The 18,403-nt window shown below is 44.9% G+C and overlaps 1 protein-coding gene across 2 annotated transcripts; it reads right to left on the minus strand.

Annotated features, from left to right (window-relative positions):
* Positions 1-9,304: 9,304 nt before the first annotated feature.
* RBX1 (ring-box 1) lies at positions 9,305-18,399 on the minus strand. 2 transcript variants are annotated; one of them, XM_015860785.1, is made up of 5 exons: positions 18,258-18,399; positions 17,040-17,118; positions 12,029-12,099; positions 10,674-10,759; positions 9,305-9,479 (listed from the first exon to the last, which is right to left on the minus strand). In XM_015860785.1, exons 1-5 carry the CDS (start codon positions 18,333-18,335, stop codon positions 9,467-9,469), a joined length of 327 nt encoding a protein of 108 aa, XP_015716271.1. In that variant the 5' UTR covers positions 18,336-18,399; the 3' UTR covers positions 9,305-9,466. The 2 variants fall into 2 exon arrangements, with proteins under 2 accessions (XP_015716271.1, XP_015716262.1); XM_015860776.1 differs by lacking the exon at positions 18,258-18,399 and adding an exon at positions 17,920-18,063.
* Between the last annotated feature and the right edge of the window lie 4 nt (positions 18,400-18,403).

Consider the following 18,403-nt stretch of genomic DNA (forward strand, 5'->3'; position numbering starts at 1 on the left):
CAGCCAGTGGCACAGAATCACAGAACTGAAGGGAGCTCTGGGGATCATCTGTTCCAACTCCCCCTCTAAAGCAGGTTCTGTAGAGTAGGTCGCACAAGAAAGCATTCAGATGGGTCTTGAATGTCTGCAGAGGAGACTCCACAAGGTCTTCAGTGGCAGAGCAGGGCACAGTGCTCTGAGATTTGGTCTTCTGAGATGGAAAGAAATTCTTAAATAAAGCTGCTTAAGAGGCAAATGGCTTCCTAGGTGCTTCACTAACGGGTTTTGAGAAACCTTCCAATTTTATGGACAAAATCCAAGTGCTGGGAACCTGGTGTCTGCAGTCCCTATGGAAAGGATCTCACCCCACACATTAGGGGCTCATCTGAGTGGAGGGATGTCAGCAGGTGCTTTGAAGATGTGCAAACAGCCCCTGGCCCGAGGTCTGCAGGAAGCTGTGCTGGGTGCTTGGTCTCTGTACACAAGATTGCTTGGCAGTGACGAGGAGCCTCCTCCTGTCCCAGTGGCTTTGGATTTCAGGATGCTGTTGCTGCAAGCACTGAGCATGCTCACATTGGTTCAGACGCTATTTAAAATCTTTTCTGAGCATCTGGCTGGCTGTACACATCGGTGACAAGGCTGCTGGCATCAGAGGAAATCCCAACTTTTGTTAGGAAGAATGTAAACAATAGCTGTTCACAAAAGGGCTTCATTCAGCATCCAGGAGAAAAACAATAAAACCTCCCAGGCCATTGCTTTGCCACTGGGTTCTGCTCACCATCCCTACCATGCCCCCTGCCCACGTCCCTCAGTGCCACATCCACACGGTTCTGGAACACCTCCAGGGATGGTGACTGCACCACCTCCCTGGGCTGCCTGTGCCACTGCAGCACCGCTCTTTCCAAGAAGAAATCTTTCCTAATATCCAACCTGAACCTCCTGGTGCAACATAAGGCCAACAATTTTGTCCTACTGCTGTTACTTAGGATAAGTGGCTGACCTCCATCTCACCACAACCTCCCTTCACGTTCAGGATCCCATACTGGGAGTACCACCCCACCCAGTGATCTTGGGGCAGAGCTCAGCACTTTGTCTCAGTATTGCAGATAGAAGCTGTCAATTTCAAAATCCCAATTTACACTTCATTTTCATGTGAGGGAATTGGAAGAACCACAGTTGAATTCAGGACAAAGCAATCAATTATCACAGTGTTGTTTTTTTTCATTTTGTTTTGTTTAGTTTCTTCTTCCAAATAACCCTTCTCCAACCATAAAAACAACCATCTTTTACTCGCCCTTCTTTGCTTCAGGTCTGTCTCAAGCTGCTAACATCTCTTTTGTTGGACCACTCCAAAGCACTGTGTAATTGGACAGAGACATAACTAGCAGGACTCCCAGGAGTGGACAGCGATAGCTGTGGTTGGGGTTGACCCCACTGTGGGTATGGGTACCCATGGGTGTGACACTAATCCATTCTAGGCCTAGTGGGTGCTGTGCAGGAGGACACATTTCCCATCCACACATATGAAGCAGGGATATAGTCTGGCTTGCAGACAGCTGCTGGTGAGAGATCTCAATGAGCGTTTGCTCCCTTGTACCCTTGTCTGGGGTCACTTTTGGGATCAGGACAAAGCAGGGATGCTGCAGTCCAGTCCTTGAGTAAATATCGTGGCCCCATGGCTGTTTTAAACACAGTGTGGAGAGCATGTGAACAGCTTGCTGAACTCGCTGGAGTTTTCAGCTGCCCCTCAAGTTCACGTCACAGCAACCCAGTGGTCCCTGTCTTGGTGCTGTTCCAAGTGGGGCTGTCTCCATGGCCCATGTTACTTTAGTTTATTGCTTTCGGAGTCTTTGAATATCTTTGTGTCTCAAGAACAGCAGTTTTCAACAGCAGCAGATGCTGTTGTCACAAAATGGCATGGATCTGAGGGTGACCTGAAACTCCCCTAAAAAGCCTGGAGACCCTCCATAAGCCCTCCAGTGATAGGTTGATGGTTGGACTAGATGATCTTAGTGATCTCTTCCAACCTTAATGATTCTATGATTCTATTCAGAGACTGTCCATCCTACCAGGCTGCTGTCATTTGATAAACCCTTGGCTCTGTTCCACGGCCCCAGACAGGCTCAGAACATTGTGCCATGGGAAGAGCAGAGCCCTTGTGACTCTACATTGTCTCTGCTGATGATGCCATCATGGGACAATAAGAGAGGATGTAGCAATGGTGGCAGGAGGGCATCCAGACCAGGAGTAATTGGTGCTGGCTGCTGAAATGCCAAAATCTGAACAGTTTTGTCACCTCAGTATTTTGTACTGTAGGGCACACAGCTGTGCAAAGGGCTTTGTGTTTGCACTGGTAGTAAAACCCTTTGTTGCCTCCTGGTCCTAACACTGCCTGTCTGTCCCGGGGAAAGAGTAGGCATAGCTGATCTTGCAAGAGCAGGCAAAGTACTTTCACTTGCGCAAGGAAGAATTAAAAAAAAAAAAAGAAGAAGAAGAAGATAATAAGAGGAAGTGAGTAATTTAAAGCAGCAGGATCCAGAGAGTTCCTCTATTACAGAGATGCTTATATACCAGCAGGGTACAGGGGTTGTGAATGCCCTAGGGACAGTAGGGAAACCCTTCCATGCAAGAAGGCATGTGTACTGATGGCAAAATGAGCGATCTGCTAACTGCTTGCTGTGTTTTTATCCTTCCTGGGAGCTGAAAATTGTCTGCCACCATGATGGCTTTCCCTGGGGTTCTTATCACAAGGCCCCAAGAACTGATCTGCTTTAAGTTGAAGTTATTCCCATGGAGAAGATCTTAGAATCACAGAATCATTAGGTTGGAAAGGACCTTTGAGATTACCAAGTCCAACTACTTTCTATTGAGAACATTCAGCGTCATGTTTTAAGACGTTTCGTTGCCTAAAATGTTGATACATTCATTAATTTTCCAGGGCATGATGCACCTGGAAGCCTTTAGCAGAGCATTCTGATTGCCTCTATAGCTCTAAACCATGCCTCTATGGGACCACCTCAGTCACCTACTCTGAATACCCCAGGGATGAGCATGTCAAGGTAGCAGTGATGTTGGTGTATCCGTGCCCACTGTGATGGCCTTGGTGTGGCACCAGGAAGGAAACAGGGCTCCAGGAGCAGGGGGTTTGTCACAGATGGATGTGTTCATCCAGCACCAGAGGGCACAAGGGAAGGAAAAGCCAAAGACAGAAATCGTTACAGGTTGAAAGCACAGAACAGTGGGGCAGGATCACCTCCCTCTGCCTGCTGACCTCACTGCTTTGGATACAGCCCAGGACACAGTTGGCTCTCTGGGCTGTGAGGGCACATTGCTGGCTCATGTTCATCTGCCATCCACCAGTGCCCACAAGTCCTTTTTGTCAGTGCTGGGCTCCTTCCTTACATTGTACGCCTAATGAGGGTTGCCACAACCCAGGTGCAGACCTTACACTTGGCTTTGTTGAACCTCATGGGGTTCTCTTAGGCTACTGCTTGAGCCTGTCTAGGTCACTCTGGGTGCATTCCACCTCCAGTGTGTCTACACATGGTGTAATCTGCAAACTTGTTGAGGGTGCACTCAATCCCACTGCTGATGTAACTGATGAAGGTATTGAAGAGCATCAGTCCCCGTACTGACCTCTGAGGGACGCCACTTATCACTGACCTCCATCCAGACACTGAGGCATTGACCGCTGCTCTTTGGGTATAGTCTCACAGCCTGCTCCTCATTCACCAGATAGTTCACCCACTAAACCTGTACCTTCCTGATTTGGAGAGGAGGATGTTCCAGAGTGCCCTCTCAAAGGCCTTACTGATGTCCAGAGGGATGACATCAATGGCTCATCCCTTGTCCACTGCCACAGTTATGCCATCAAGAGAAGAGGCTGTCTAGGATGCAGCTCTGGGTGGGAAGTCACGGATGAATTGCTTTTGGTTTCACTGTGACTCTGTGTAGAAACTTCCCTGCCTTATCTCCTCTTTCTAATATGCAGTCACCGAAGACTAATTTATTTTTAATCACCAACATTAGAAAGCAACCCAAACACACACAAACACCAACTGATTACCACATCTGTTTACCACAATTAATAGAAGTGTTTGCACTGCAGTTCTTCTCCCCAGAGCACAGTGGGCTCTGAGTAACCATCTCTAATCCTGTGCTGCCGAGGTTGTTCTTTCCATGGGAAAGCTGACCAAAAGGAGAGACCAGAGAGTCAGAAGAAGAAAGCATGGGTGTTCTGAGATTCCAGCTCACCTTGCCATGCACAGTATTTTCAAGAATGCAGAGCAAGGCCTTGTTGCCTATTTCCATTCCTGCTGCTCCTTTGACCACCATTCAATGTGAAGACATGCTTTGCATTAAATATCTCGAGGCACATCCATTCTGGTATGTGCCCATTGCATTGCCTTCTTCAGTCAGCCTCTGCCTGGGTCATACTACAGCTGGACCCAAAGCAGAGGGAGAAGTGGAGAGAAACAAATTATGGAAATAATCTATGGGATTGGGGGGCTCCTCACTTTAGGGGCTGTGAGAAGAGCTGCTCTGTAAGATTTTCCTACTAGACTGAGGAACAAGAAGAGCTTTTAGATGTTGGAGGTACCGTAAATGCTGCTTTCAGGTCTGCTTATGGGGGACAGATGGCTGTGCTAGATGGGTGGATGGTTGGAGTAGATGATCTTAGTGGACATTTGCAATCTTCTGTGGTTCCATACTGAAGATGCAAAGATAGCCCAAGAGAGATGGAAAATCTGGAACAAAATCGAAGGATATCACTTTGTTATGAGCAGATATGCACACTGCTCCTCATTCAGAGATAGGCAGATTTTATAGCAGATCTTTCTGTTTTCTGTCCTTGTATTTGTACTTCCTTGTGAAATCTCTCTAGAGAAGGTGATGCCTGCACAACCACCTTGGAGGAGCTGCTCCACATCCAGACAGGGAATGCCATCCTTGACAGAAGTTATGAATAACTGTCGAATCATGGAATCATTAAGGTTGGAAGACCACTAAGATCATCAAGTCCAACCATTAGCCCATGACTACCACCACTCTAGGCCACATCCTTCAGTGTGACATCTACTCTTTTCTCGAACATCTGCAGCCACTGTGACCCCATCACCTCCCTGGGCAGCCTGTCACAGTGCAGCACTACTTTCTGAGAAGAAATTGTTCCTAATACCAACCTGAACCTCTCCTGGTGCAAACTGAGGCCATTCCCCTTAATCCTATTGCTGTTATTTGGGAGAAGAGGCTGACCCCACCTTGCCATAGCCTCCTTTCAGGTTGATATAGAAAGCACTGAGGCCTCCCCTGAGCTCCTCTCCTCCAGCCTGACCAACCCCATTTCCCTCAGCCGCTCCCCATCACACTTGTGCTCCAGACCCCTCACAGCTCCGCTGCCCTTCTCTGGACACGCTCCAGGGCCTCCATGTCTTTCTGGCAGTGAGGGGCCCAGAACTGAGCACAGCACTTGAGTTGCAGCCTCACCAGAGCTGAGTACAGAGGGACAGTGGAAAGGCTTTAGAAACTGTATTGAGAGCCTGTGCAGATCCAATAGCCAACCGAGTTATGATAGCACTGTGATAAGGAATTCAGCCTACTCTTACCTTACTCCACCCGCAGCTGCTCAGCTCAGCTTTTACAGTGGTCAGGAATGAAAACACAAGCTCAGGAACAGTCCTAGTTCCAGATTTGTGGCCTGCTCACAGTGCAAACCGACCTTAGTTGGTAGTTTCAGCCCCATCCTTGCTCAGCCTCCAGCTTTTAAGCACTCACATGTCAGGGAAATATCAGCGTTAAGTGCTGCCCGGCTCTGCCCGGTGGCATCTCCTGGGACGTGGGAGGCAGCAGCCCAGCGCCCTGCAGTCAGATGCTGCCTAACGCTGCCCCTCTCAAGGAGCCTCTCACAAACTGTTGTAGCTTTCTGAGACTGTTTTGTTCAAGAAAAGAAATATTTTAGGACTCTGTCAAGGAATTTATTCCAGTTCTTCTATTTTGGATGTGATATTTTAGTTCTGGCTCTGCCCTTGCCAACATTATGGGCTGTTATTTTGTTGTCATTCCTGCTAATGAAGAACATAGCTTTGCGTTCCAGCTCATGATAATAACAGAGCTGTATCCCTAGTTTGTCTCGGCCAAGGCAGGCTATTAGGATGAGTTTGCTTTTGTCATCTTTCATTTCCTGAATCACCTTTAGGAGGAGAGGAGCTGTTGGAAATGCACGGAGCAGTCGGAGAGGGAAGGAAGGAAAAACACAAGACCAACCCACAGCTCCACGCCCCGCAGGGAGAATAGCAATGACACCACTTGCTTCCTATTGGAGTGCGGAGCTGTGTGCAAGGAAAAGCTCATTCCTGAGGCCCCAAGAAGCTGTGTGTGCCCCATCCCTGGAGGTTCGAGGCCAGGTTGGATGGGGCCCTGGGCAGCCTGAGCTGGGGGGTGGCAGCCCTGCCCACAGCACGGGCTGGGACTGGGTGGGCTTTGAGCTCCCTTCCGACCCAACTGTTCTGTAATCCTGGTAAGGGGAACACAGACCCTCTTTTTCACTCACCACCTGTAAGCTGGGGTGCCATGCCCATAGACTGCAATGGAGGGCCTTCTCTTCTGTAAAACAGACCTCTGAGAGGCAGTCAGTTTGCTGCTCACAGTGTCAGGTGGTGTTTGGAACTCGGAGATTTATTACCCAGTGTCTATAGTCTGTGGCAAATTAAATCTGTGATGGAAAGAAAATAGAAGAAAAAAAAAAAAAAAAAGCCTGTAATAAAAAGATTCAACACAGGAAGTCTGATAAACTGTTCATTTTACTTAGGATAATTGCAGTATTTACATCTAGGTAGTGCTGACAGCTCAGGGCTTTGATATACTCTAATGTGATTTATAGGCAGCAGAAAGGAGATGGGCAGAGGTCACTCTCTTTGCTCAGGAGTATCAGCTCTATATGGCAAACACGGAGGAGCATCATAGATCCAACGGGCTGCATCCTGCACATCATCCCTGGGGCATGAGCCCAGAATGTTGGGGGTTGGCAGGGAGGTGGCTGCCATTTGCCTGCCATGCAGCAGAGGGGTTCCAGGGCTCATCCCCAAACCCAAACACAAGGGAAGACTGTTTTTTTGTGTGCGTGTGAGAAATGCAGTGACTGACATGCTAGAACTACACAAAACTGAACTCACGCTTTGCAGAGAGGGTTGCAGCTGCGAGCTGGGTTGTGGTGAACAGACACCCATCAAAAAAGCCACAATACTGAAATACAGGCAGGGGAGGTATCCAAAACATGAAAAATAACCCCATGTTTTGCATTAAAATATCATAACGTTTCATGTATAAAATGTCAACATGATTCACTCTGATGTATCTAATATGACTGGGATGAAAAGAACACTCCAAGGAAATGCCACCCCCCTCAACACACTGAGACAAATGCGTGTTTCACTTTGCGCTGTAGCTGATGTCTTTTAGGACATGGAAGAGGAAGAGGGGACGAAAATGATATCGAACAGGCTGTGCTCTGGAGAAATCCTCCCTTAATGTCCATCAGCACCCACTCAAGATGCAGCAGCAGAAGACAGAGACAAGAACAACCAAGGAAGGCACACAGCCAGAATGTAACACGTTCTCTGAGGCACCACCAATGCGCTGAAATGATCTAGAGTCACCCACCTGTGGCAGATCAGCTGAAAACACACGTTCCTATGAACAGAAAGTCTAGACAGGTCATGGCCATGCAGCTCTGCAGTCCCACTTCAGTTGTGATACCTGCACTGCTAACACGTTCATAGCTGTGACTGGGCAAACCCTGTGCTGCTGCAGGTCTGGGAGGGGGTAAATCCAGCAGGAGAGCAGGCAGTCTCCATGCCTGGATAGATCCTTCCCAGAATCAGCTGCTGTTAATTGCATTAGAATGTTCAAATGCATTTGACGTTTCTTCTCCAAGCCATATTATTGTACGTGTGGTTGGAGTTCCACATCACAGTGCAGCTGGAGCAGCCCTCAAGGCTCCCCCACGTGAGCTACGTGCACGGTGCCACCCAGAGCAGTCACAAACCTATCCTTTCCCCAGACTTCTGCAGGAGGTAGTGGAAATGCCAGAATTGCCAACTGCTCTATTTGGATATAACAAAACCCTCTTACCTTCACTTTATGCCACTGCTGAAAACTGTGCAGCCACATGCTGTACCTTGGGTAGCCACAGAGACCAAGCCTTTGCTGTAGGAGAACCAGCAGCGGAGATGCTTTGACTGGTAACAGCTGAAAACCCACAAAGCAGAGGGAAATGCCTGCGCTCATGGTGTCTGTCCAGCCAAGAAAATACACTCAGGGCAGTGCTAAAGGTGGACAAAGCAGGATGATGTGATTGGACCCAAAATAAAGATCTTGAGGAAGTGAATTCTCTGATCAGTGAGCATCTGGGTTTCAGGTCCTGAGAAACCCAACACTAAACAAAATGGCCTGTCATAATGAGACATCTGAAATTCAGACACACGCTCAGGGTATTCAATGGGGAGTTCACACTCCAGGGAATGGTGTTTAACATGGCTATGACCATTTTTATTCCTTACCACTTTGCTACATTGACATTAAACATCAGCTATCAAATCTCCTGTCCTCAACAAGTAGGAAAAGCATGTTGATCAAAAGGTAGTATCATGAACAACCAACAGAAGAATTTTACTGGATCTACCATTGCTGCCATGAAGTGCCACAGCCTTCAGTAACAGGAAGAATTGCTCCGACCTTGTTCAGGCTCCCGGCAACTGCTGAGGCTGTCAACACAGGGACCAAATTTTGATGCAACGAGGATACCATCGAGCACAGCAAGCACCAAATGATGATGTAGTGATGTAGTTTTCAGAGTAACAACATCTGGCCAGTAAGTACTATGAGTAGGGCTTGAACCGAGATAATACCAGCAGAAAGTCAGCACAGAGTGAATTTGTTCATACACTGCTCATTTTTAGCTCCACAGTCAGTCTTGCAGGTGAATTTCCCAAGTGCACTTTCACCTGACACACCAAAGTGTTTTATGACCACTGATAAAATCTAACATTTAGTTAATGTCTGCTAAGCTAAATGCATGGAACTGTGAACAGGTAATGAAATTTTCCTCCATAGGGGATCTGGTTTAGTCAAACTAAAGAGCAGAAGCAATAGAGAGTAGTTTCTAATAATGATGCGAACCACTAACCGTACAAATCATTATTTCAATCCAGCACGTCCACACAAATGCTACCTGCATGAACCACACTTAGCTGGGGCCATGTCCTGTGTCCACGGCACTCCATGATGAGTCTTTTCATTCACTGACTTATGAAAGAAAGACAAAAACTTAGATGGGGAGCTCCTGCAAGATTTTATTCAATGGTACACAATAGGGCAAAATTAAGATTAAAGAAGAATGTATACATTAGTGATTTGTTGAGTTACCAAGACAAATCCATAGTGACACAAACAACAGAGGCTGACAACATACGAAGTATGGTGATCATCTCTAGTGTCCGTACCTGCAAACACAGAAATACATTAATTCTTTAAAAATATGTTCAATAATAGCACTCATTTGGACAGACTTGTTCTACCACAAACCGATCTGCACGTAAATCAGATGAAGGTGAAATGCTATGCTATGAAAGCCTTACAAAGTTCTCCACACTTCAATTCCCTGAAAAGTCTACTTGGATATTAGTTAGATGGGAGACCATTTGTGATTCCCCAGGTTTTCATAAGCAAAAGACCTTTGGTATCCTCATCTTTTGCCCTGAATCCCACTTCATATATAACCTGAGTGCAAATGAGGCCAAAGACTGTGACATCCCTGGACTTATCACTGAGCACTCATCAGAAGATATTCATTCATGCCCCCACTGCTCATAATACTGTCCATGCAACATCAGTCACCAGCCAGGCAACAAGGGTTCAGTTTTCATGAAGTATTCACTAAAACATCCTAACATCAAACCACTGGTTAGAATTAATATGCTTTAAAAAAGGAGGAAAGAAAAAAGGTGAATTCACAGTTAAGACTAAAGGATAAATTACCCAGCACAAAGCAAGTAACAAACCTCCTAACTGCTGTCAAAGTACAATTACCCCTCAAAACCACATCCCTTTACCTCCCATTCTTATTCCAATAACAGAACTTTGAAGAATGCAAAGCAAAACAAAAAAGAATGTTTAAACAAAGAATAAATGGGGCAAGGCCGTGACAAAGGCTATGTGGACATCTACTTTCAGTATACTAGGAAATCAGCTGTATTCATCTCTGATCCTATTAGAATTACAAAACAAATCACTGCAATATAGAGGATCTAATAAGACTTCTGTATAAATTCTCTGGAACACAAGCAGCATAATTCAGGTCATTTTCTAAACCCAAACAGCTCACAGGGCAGTACAGAACTCACCCAAGGTTCCACTTTCTGTTAATTCCATTTTTCTGCTTACTGTTCTTTAGAGAGAACGTCAATAGAAACCAGTACCTTTTAACAATATCCACATCCACCACAACTACCTGGGCTTCCTTCAGAGCTCACTTCACACAGGTCATTAAGGGAAGTGAGATCAAACAGCCAGGTGGAAACAAACCTTTCCCAACATGCAAGACCACAAAAGTGAGAGTATCCACATATCTGATACTCATTTCTATCAGCAGAAAGACAAGTGGATTTTTTATCTTGAAATCTGTGCAGGATACCTACTTTTGGAACTCCCATTCCCTGTTGTCCAGTGGGCATACTTGGCGAGTCTTGAGCCAGCGAGAGATGCAGTGGAAGTGGAAAGCGTGCTGGAAGAGAAAGTCCAAAGCACATCATACTTCAGAACACACAGACATATCTCAATGTAAAAATTACCCCTTACCACAGAAAGCACCGTGATAAGAACAGAGCAATCATTTGCAGACAAAGGTGGGGAGGACTGATGGGGCAGCTCACTGGCAAACCCCAAGGAACTGATCTACATTTTCAGAGAGGAATGGTGCATGAGGGAAACAGCAGCAGGGTGCCTGTTCCACAGTACACGCAATGGCAAGCAACTGACTTCTGATGAAGGAGAGAATGCAGAGTTTAGCAGCTGCTAAAATTGGCAGAGCAGATGTTGATAAGCATAATCAGAAAGACAACAAAGAAGATTTCACAGCGAGTAGCAAGAACTGCACGTATGTATGTACGTATGCTGAAGCTTTCCGCCAATCTTCTGGACAAACTAATGGTTGAATATAAATGAACTTGCAAAACTAGAAAAATCTCTATGATGTGTTTAGTACAGGCACCCTCTTCCATGCCCTAAACAGCTCCTTAAGAACAAGCTTCCATTTGTGCACACAGAAATCTTCATTTTGACACTAGACTATTTTCACGTGGTAAAAAAATCACTCTCATCCTCCACAGACAGAACTGCCACATTTACAATCTTACTCCAGTATTATCTCACTGTAACTCGGTCCCACAGCACTGTGGTGATGGGGGAAGGAACAGGTAGTTACCGTTCCAGTATGGAAAATTAGGTCTTCCAGCTCAGGTCCAGGCTAGCTCAGATGTGTGCAAGTTTGAATTGACATGCCAGTGGGACCATGTGTGAAGGAGTGCATATGGCAAGACGTGGAGAGCAAGTGGAGATTATACACTAGAGCTGATTTCATCTTCCTTTAGAAGGGAAATCAAACCACCCAGTCACTCCACGTGGACTCCTTGAATCAGCCTGCATAAGGACAAATCAAGCGTGCTGCCATCCAAGTAATCCTATTATCTGGGGACAGATAAAAAAAAAGTGTAGCTTCAAGGCAGCACCTTGATCAGGGAAATCCTGCTCAAAATTAAACATTTATTATGCTTCCAATCTTCCTCCCTTGTTTTTCACATATCCCTCTTCACCTTCCACTCCTCAGTTATTTTTCCTTTATCCATGCTACTAAACAGATCACTACAAATTGCATTGTTTTGCTTTTTTTTCCCAGTAGACAGCTGAAATATTTTATAGAACAATCTTTGTCCCCTGTCATGAAAAAGAGGGTAACATCACCACACATATACTCAGCAATCAGAGTTTCCCTTACATTGCAGACACCCCATGCAACCGTGCACTCTTCAGATGTAGCCGATGCTTGGTTTGCTTGACATTCTATGCCTGTAAAAACAAAGATTAAACATACATATGCAGGAGTAGAAGATGTACATACAATAACAGCTGGTAGATTTCTTCATTATAACAAGCTGAGGTGGGGGAAGCTCTCTGTTCTGTTGCATTTATTACACCAGAAAGTGTCAAGAGCCACTGTTTTCATGAGTACTGCTTTCCTAAAAGTACCAGATTAAAATGTATTTCATCCTACTGCCCTTCTTCTTCTACATGTTTAGTATTCCAAAGCTCCAGACTGCAAAAGCAGTTTAGCTCATCTATCAGTGACATCTGTCTGCTTTCCATACTTTAAGGATAAATATTTCTCACTTGTTCTCTTATGCTTTAATGGATCCATCCTGACAATCAGTTGCAATGGCACAGCCCTGAAGAAAAGTTCACCTAGATTTCTTATCCTTCTTTCTTTAAACAGAAATTAATAGTCTCGTCAGACATTTGTCAGTTATATTTACAAATGAATTAGCTCACATAACGATGAGGTTTTCCTCTCTCCTTTCTATAGCCCCGTGACAGGTAAGTACAGCCTAGCAACACACAGCAGAAAAAAATAAGTTTTAAACTGATATTTTGAACTTCTTACACCTAAGAGCTCAGTGCCTAGGATGATCCCAAAGATTATTTATGGTTCTGTGTTGGGCTTTAAGTTTTGTGCCAGCTGGAGCACAAGGAGCACGAGGAGGAAGGAAGAACACCTCCAGGAAAACAAAACCAACAATGACTGGATTCTCCATTCTAGAGACCAACCAATTCACTTCTGGTCCAGTTAATGTGACACTTCAGAAGCATAAAAAGGCATTTCCAACTTCTTCACAGGCAGCAGCACAAACCTACGTGACCGATATTTTAATTTAGCTTCCTGTTAAAGGATGCTGCTTCTAAAGGTCATGCTCAAAAGGTTTAAGAAGACATGTTGATAGATGATTGGCTCAGAACTTGATACATGGGTCTGTTGCTTTTTTTTTTTTTTTTCCAGATCTGTTTTCCTGGCAAAGAAAAGGCCTGAATGAGTTCCAGTTCTCTGTTTGATTCACAAGCAAAGGATTAGTAAAATAACTTTCAAGCCCATGCTTTTAGTTGAGGTATGTGATCTTTACTTTTTCCTTTCCTATTCATCCTTTCCTCCATTTTCCATACTCTTTCAGGTGTGGAGGTGAACAAAATAAGAGAAAAGCCAATTTTTCATGAGATGTGAAGGAGACTGAGTAACCTCAATCACAAGAAATCATTCAAAATAAGATGGAGGTATAAAGAAACTGAGTAGCAACAACTGTTCTGCATTGTTTGAATGAACCCGTATTATATGTTTTACATCAAGATATGATGTACAAAAGCAAGACATCCAAAGCTCAGACCTTGGCCTGCCCAAAGGAGAGAAAAAAATCCAACACAGCTCAAGAGTCTGATGTCTTAATTCCTTAAATCTTCATTGCATTTAGCAATAGAAATAAATCTGACTCAGAAAAAGGAAGATGCTCAAGGGCCTTGAAGAGCTTCAATCATTTTGGTGAATGGTGCACTTGTTAAAATTTGCTGCTCAGTATTGCTACAACAGGCTTACTGTTATGGCAGTATAGACTCGTGGTATCATAAAGTCACCCTGAGGTATATAATTTTAGTTTGAAATACTTGCCATGAGTCTATATGTTAATGGGAAAATGGTGAGAAGATGAGTAGTGAAAGGAAGAGCAAGAAAAGTCATCTGTTACGCAAACTTTAACTGAGGAAATCTGTGAAAGCCAGGAAAATAATGCATTATACAATGTATTTATTTTGTTTTTTTCACCTCTTTCCACGCTGGTCAGCAAATAGTGCTGACCAGCAAGGATAATCTAAAAGACAACAGACCCCAAAGCCTAAAAGAACAGATGATCTTAAACACACATAGCTGAGGAAGAGTTCTCTTGTGGTGATGTAAGGCCCTCCCAACTCAACGTTCAGATTTAACTCCCTCATCGAACAGGCCAGATGCTACTGCTCACACTACTATCTTCAGCTGTCCAAAGCAGGCATTCCCAAAGCAGAAACACCTTCTGATCTCCCAGTTGCCTAATTTCAAGGGGCAGCATATCACTTATGCAACAAAAATGAACAAACCCTCAGAAAATCAAAGCTGATGATTCTGGCTATGGAAGAAAGATGAGACACTTAATGGCTGCTGCCCCAAAAGAAGTGGTAACTGGAGGAATGCTGAACTAATCTTCTGCTTTGCTTTTGATAGAGCGAGAGCAGGCAGATACAGCTGAAACCCAAACTACCTGTAAATAAATGTGAACGAGGCAATGGAAGCATTTCAACATGGGGAGATACAGCTGAAGTCACAGCCCACTGCACCAGTGAATTTTATGACCCAGCTCTTCAAAATGGCTTCTGCTTAAGTAAAGGTAACCACTGAGGGATTCCCCCTTCTCTTTAAACAGTGCTTTCTGCAGCTACACCCTGAAGATATTGAGTTATTGGGGAGAACAGAACAAGATGTACATACCGTAGCTAACAACATATACTGTATTATGCCAGAGACAGAAAAAACAAATAACCAGGCTAGGAAACCTAAAGTGCATTTATTACATCCACAATGCAGAATGAGCTCTTGGTTTGTCAAACTTCAGAGGGCTTTCAGAACTTTTTCCATGCAATTTTCTCAGTTGAAGAAGTATTTGAATATTCCCCCCAGGTTCCTCCATCTCACTGTCACATGACTCCTTCTACTTATAACCCCTTCATATGATGCTGAGTATCTGAGTATCACTCTCAAAATATTTGTGCACAGCTATCATTGTCCACTCCTAGTTATGACTTAGCAAACTATATATACATGCCTTAGCAAACCTCATATATTTAGTTCTGCTCTTCCCAAAAAGCCAAAATAAACCAACCTGCAAATCACTGTGAGATTTTTTTCTTTGGATTCTAATCAATTTGTCCATCTCTGTGACACCAGAATATCACATTGATACTTTCCATCTTCTATCAGAGAGAGTCCACTATTTTGATGCCACATTTCACACAGTTCAAAGCACACCAGTCACCTTGCAGTACTACATTCCACTTAGAGGACAACCCACTATATGATCATGGTGTTTCTCAACATTCCCCAAACTTGCCCCATTGCAACCATTGCAGCAGGGAATAAACCTTGAAAGAAATCAAGGATGTTGCACAAAGAAAATCTAAATACATTCTGGGCCCTTTCAGAAATGAACAAAAACCACTGAAAATCTACTCATCCCTTCTATGTGCCGAACATGAGCCATAGTGAGGGCCAGGGGAATCCTTTGTCCTTAGTATTAGCAGCCAAGTCGTAATGTATGTGCATTAGCAAGACTGCACGAAACCTTAACATTGTTATATCCTAACTTTTGGATGCTCGACTTCATAATGTTAACAATCTTCCATTAGCGTGGCTGGTGTTACTTATCACCATTGTAATGTTTTCCCTTTTAAGGTTTCTCCTCATCAGTGGGAGAGGGAGACATTCCTGCCCTGCACTTTATCAAACTGAATCTTGTGTTGTTCTTCCCTGCACAATCTAGTAATTTTTTCTCTATTTCCCATCACTTCACATCTTCGGTTTGAAAATCTAATTAAGATGTTGCTTAACATCATTAATGATCGTTAACAAGGAAGTAAGTAAATCCAGAGCCAAGGCTGAACTCAGAACACCAATTTAGATACCGCTTCTACTCTGTATACTGTCAATTTTGGTCCATCATTTGCAGTTTGGGCTTTTGATAGCATTGATTATGCCCTAACTAATAAGGTGTTATGCTTGAGCAACTCAAAAAGCAAAACAAAACAAAAACTAAGTTACCTGTGCTCTCTTCCTTTGAAGTTCTTCCTAACACGTCTATATTCTTTCAATTCCACCCAACCTCAATTCTTAACTGTAAAGCACTATGTCAGAGGTCCTCAGCACATGTCACAACCACTCCTCTCACCTGCTTGCCTTTAGTGCTACCATTCCTCTTCTAATGATCAAGAATAAAGTGAGCGATGGACAGGCAGCAGCTGGCTCAAAATAGAACACATCTGACTCAAAGCAAAGAAGTCAGCTTGCTTAATCCCCTTTCAGCCCTGCATGGTACACTGCACAGCCTCTTTTTCTTTTCCCCTGCTCTTTTATATTATCACATTGGCTCACTAACAGTAAGTTACCATCAGCTGTACTTGCAAGGGCTACTAAGAAGAAAGTGAAACAAAGCGACCACAAAGAAATCATGACTAGCCCTTGTCAGGTACTGAAGGTCTTGCTTTTTGAGGTACCACAATCCTCCCATTTTAGTAGTACAGGTGACTTCCTATCTGGGGGATGTTAAAAGGTGTTCTGTATCTTATCATTGAAAGAACATGGACAGTTACGGTGCCAACCATATATTGCCAAAGATTTGAGGGGAAAAAAAAATGGCTCTGTTCTTATTGCCAATCCTCAATTAGACCAAAGCCGGTGACTTTATATATGGATACCTATTTCACAGTAGAATTTTTTATACTTACTCCTACTACCACTTTGTTTTCCTAAATAGTAAGTGTATTTGTTAACAGGACTGTTGGGACCATACAGGGGGGAAAAAAAAGGTGAATTAGTACTAGCAATGCTTGGTGTTGGTTTAGGCATTAGATTATTCTCTTCATAGATAACAAACGGATTCTCTAGCTGGCCACAGAATTCCCCACACTATAACCCTAATTTAGGCAAAGTAGCTTTGGCAGAATGAGGAGTCAAAAATTCAGTGGCCTGAATCTTTTCTGGTCAGTCAGACACAGAAAGCAGAACTTGAGCACTACATAGAACAGAGTTTATAGTGTTACCGAAAGACTTCATTCTGAACTGAAAACCAGATTTGCTGAAATGCACCCTGAGCAGTGGAAATTTCAACTGTGAATCTTGTACATGTCAAAACTGTAAGCACGCTTCCCCATCATTTACTTACATAGATCCATAATATGGTTTCTGCAGATGGCACAGTTATCAACCACAATGTCCCACGCCCACAGAGCTACTGCATTCCACTAGAGTGAGGGGGGAAAAAAGAGAAACATAAATTTTATTCAACATATAACACATGGAAATCCTCATTATTCCTCAAGATCCTCTTTCTTTCTGAAATGATAAGGTTAGGATATTAAAAGACACACACCTTACAGCACCAGAGTAATTCTTTCTCAGATACCTCTCACACTCAGTGCCTCCTTCCAGTCTCAGAAACAATTGATACTAGTCCCACTCTCTTTTTTTTGCCATACAAATGCAAACATCTGCATTTCAATTCATAATCTGGAGGCAAGAATGCATCTCACGCCACATCCTCAGTTTGGAACTTCTCTTGTTTGTAGCTGTTTTCCCAGTAATCATCCCTCAGAGCAGCTGGGGCCAACAACCAGAATCACCTCTAACTTTGCCCCTCAGCGACTCCTGAATCATTTTCATTGCAAAAAATATACAATATCAAAAGTGCTCCCACAAAGTGCTCCTAACCACCTCCGGGCCTCGTTGAAGTGAACTTGGGATCTTTCACCACCATTCAGCTCGCAGCCACACTGGAGAGGGTAGGTCAAAGAGGGATATTATGGTTGTTAGGCCAAAGAGGGATATTATGGTTGTTTGGGGGAAGCAAAGCAAACCGGGATGACAAGACAGCATTTGTTGGTCACCTACGAGTTGATTTGTGAAGAATACAAAAAGAAGCAGCCACACAAATGCGTGCAAAGCTCCCTTCACATCACGTAGGGCCACTAAGACAACTGAGCCAAAGCAGCCGGGACTGAGGAGGCAACAGCAGCGCACCGACTCGCCCCTAAGCCCGGCATTACCCTCGGCTCTGGGCGGCGGGGCCCAGCCAGAACTAGCCCCGCCTCGCCTCTCTCCCTCCTCCTCCCCGCGTGGTCGCGCCCTCTGATTGGCCAACCTCCGTTCCACGCGCGGAGACCCGTCTCACCCATTGGCCCCGACACACGCCAATAGACTCCGCAAGCACCGCCCCCCCCTCCCCTCATACGGCGGTGCCGGTGCGGAAGCAACGCCCGGCTCCGTGAGGGGGCGCGGAAAGCGGCTCAGCGCCCCGACCCGCTCGCGGCCACCTGGCCGCTCCCGACCTCCCTCCTCCCGCTGGGACCGGCCGGGTAGAGCGCGCCACGCCAGCAGGTCTCACTTTCTTCACTTCGAAGCGCTTCTTGCCGGCGCCGCTGTTGGTGCCGCTGGGGGTGTCCACATCCATCGCAGCCGCCATTTTGGATGCGTGAATAGGCCGTTCCGCTCTGTGCGCATGCGCGGCGGAAGGGGCCGCAGGGAGGTGTG

This window comes from Coturnix japonica, chromosome 1, assembly GCF_001577835.2.
Source record: "Coturnix japonica isolate 7356 chromosome 1, Coturnix japonica 2.1, whole genome shotgun sequence".
Classification (NCBI taxonomy): Eukaryota; Metazoa; Chordata; class Aves; order Galliformes; family Phasianidae; genus Coturnix; species Coturnix japonica.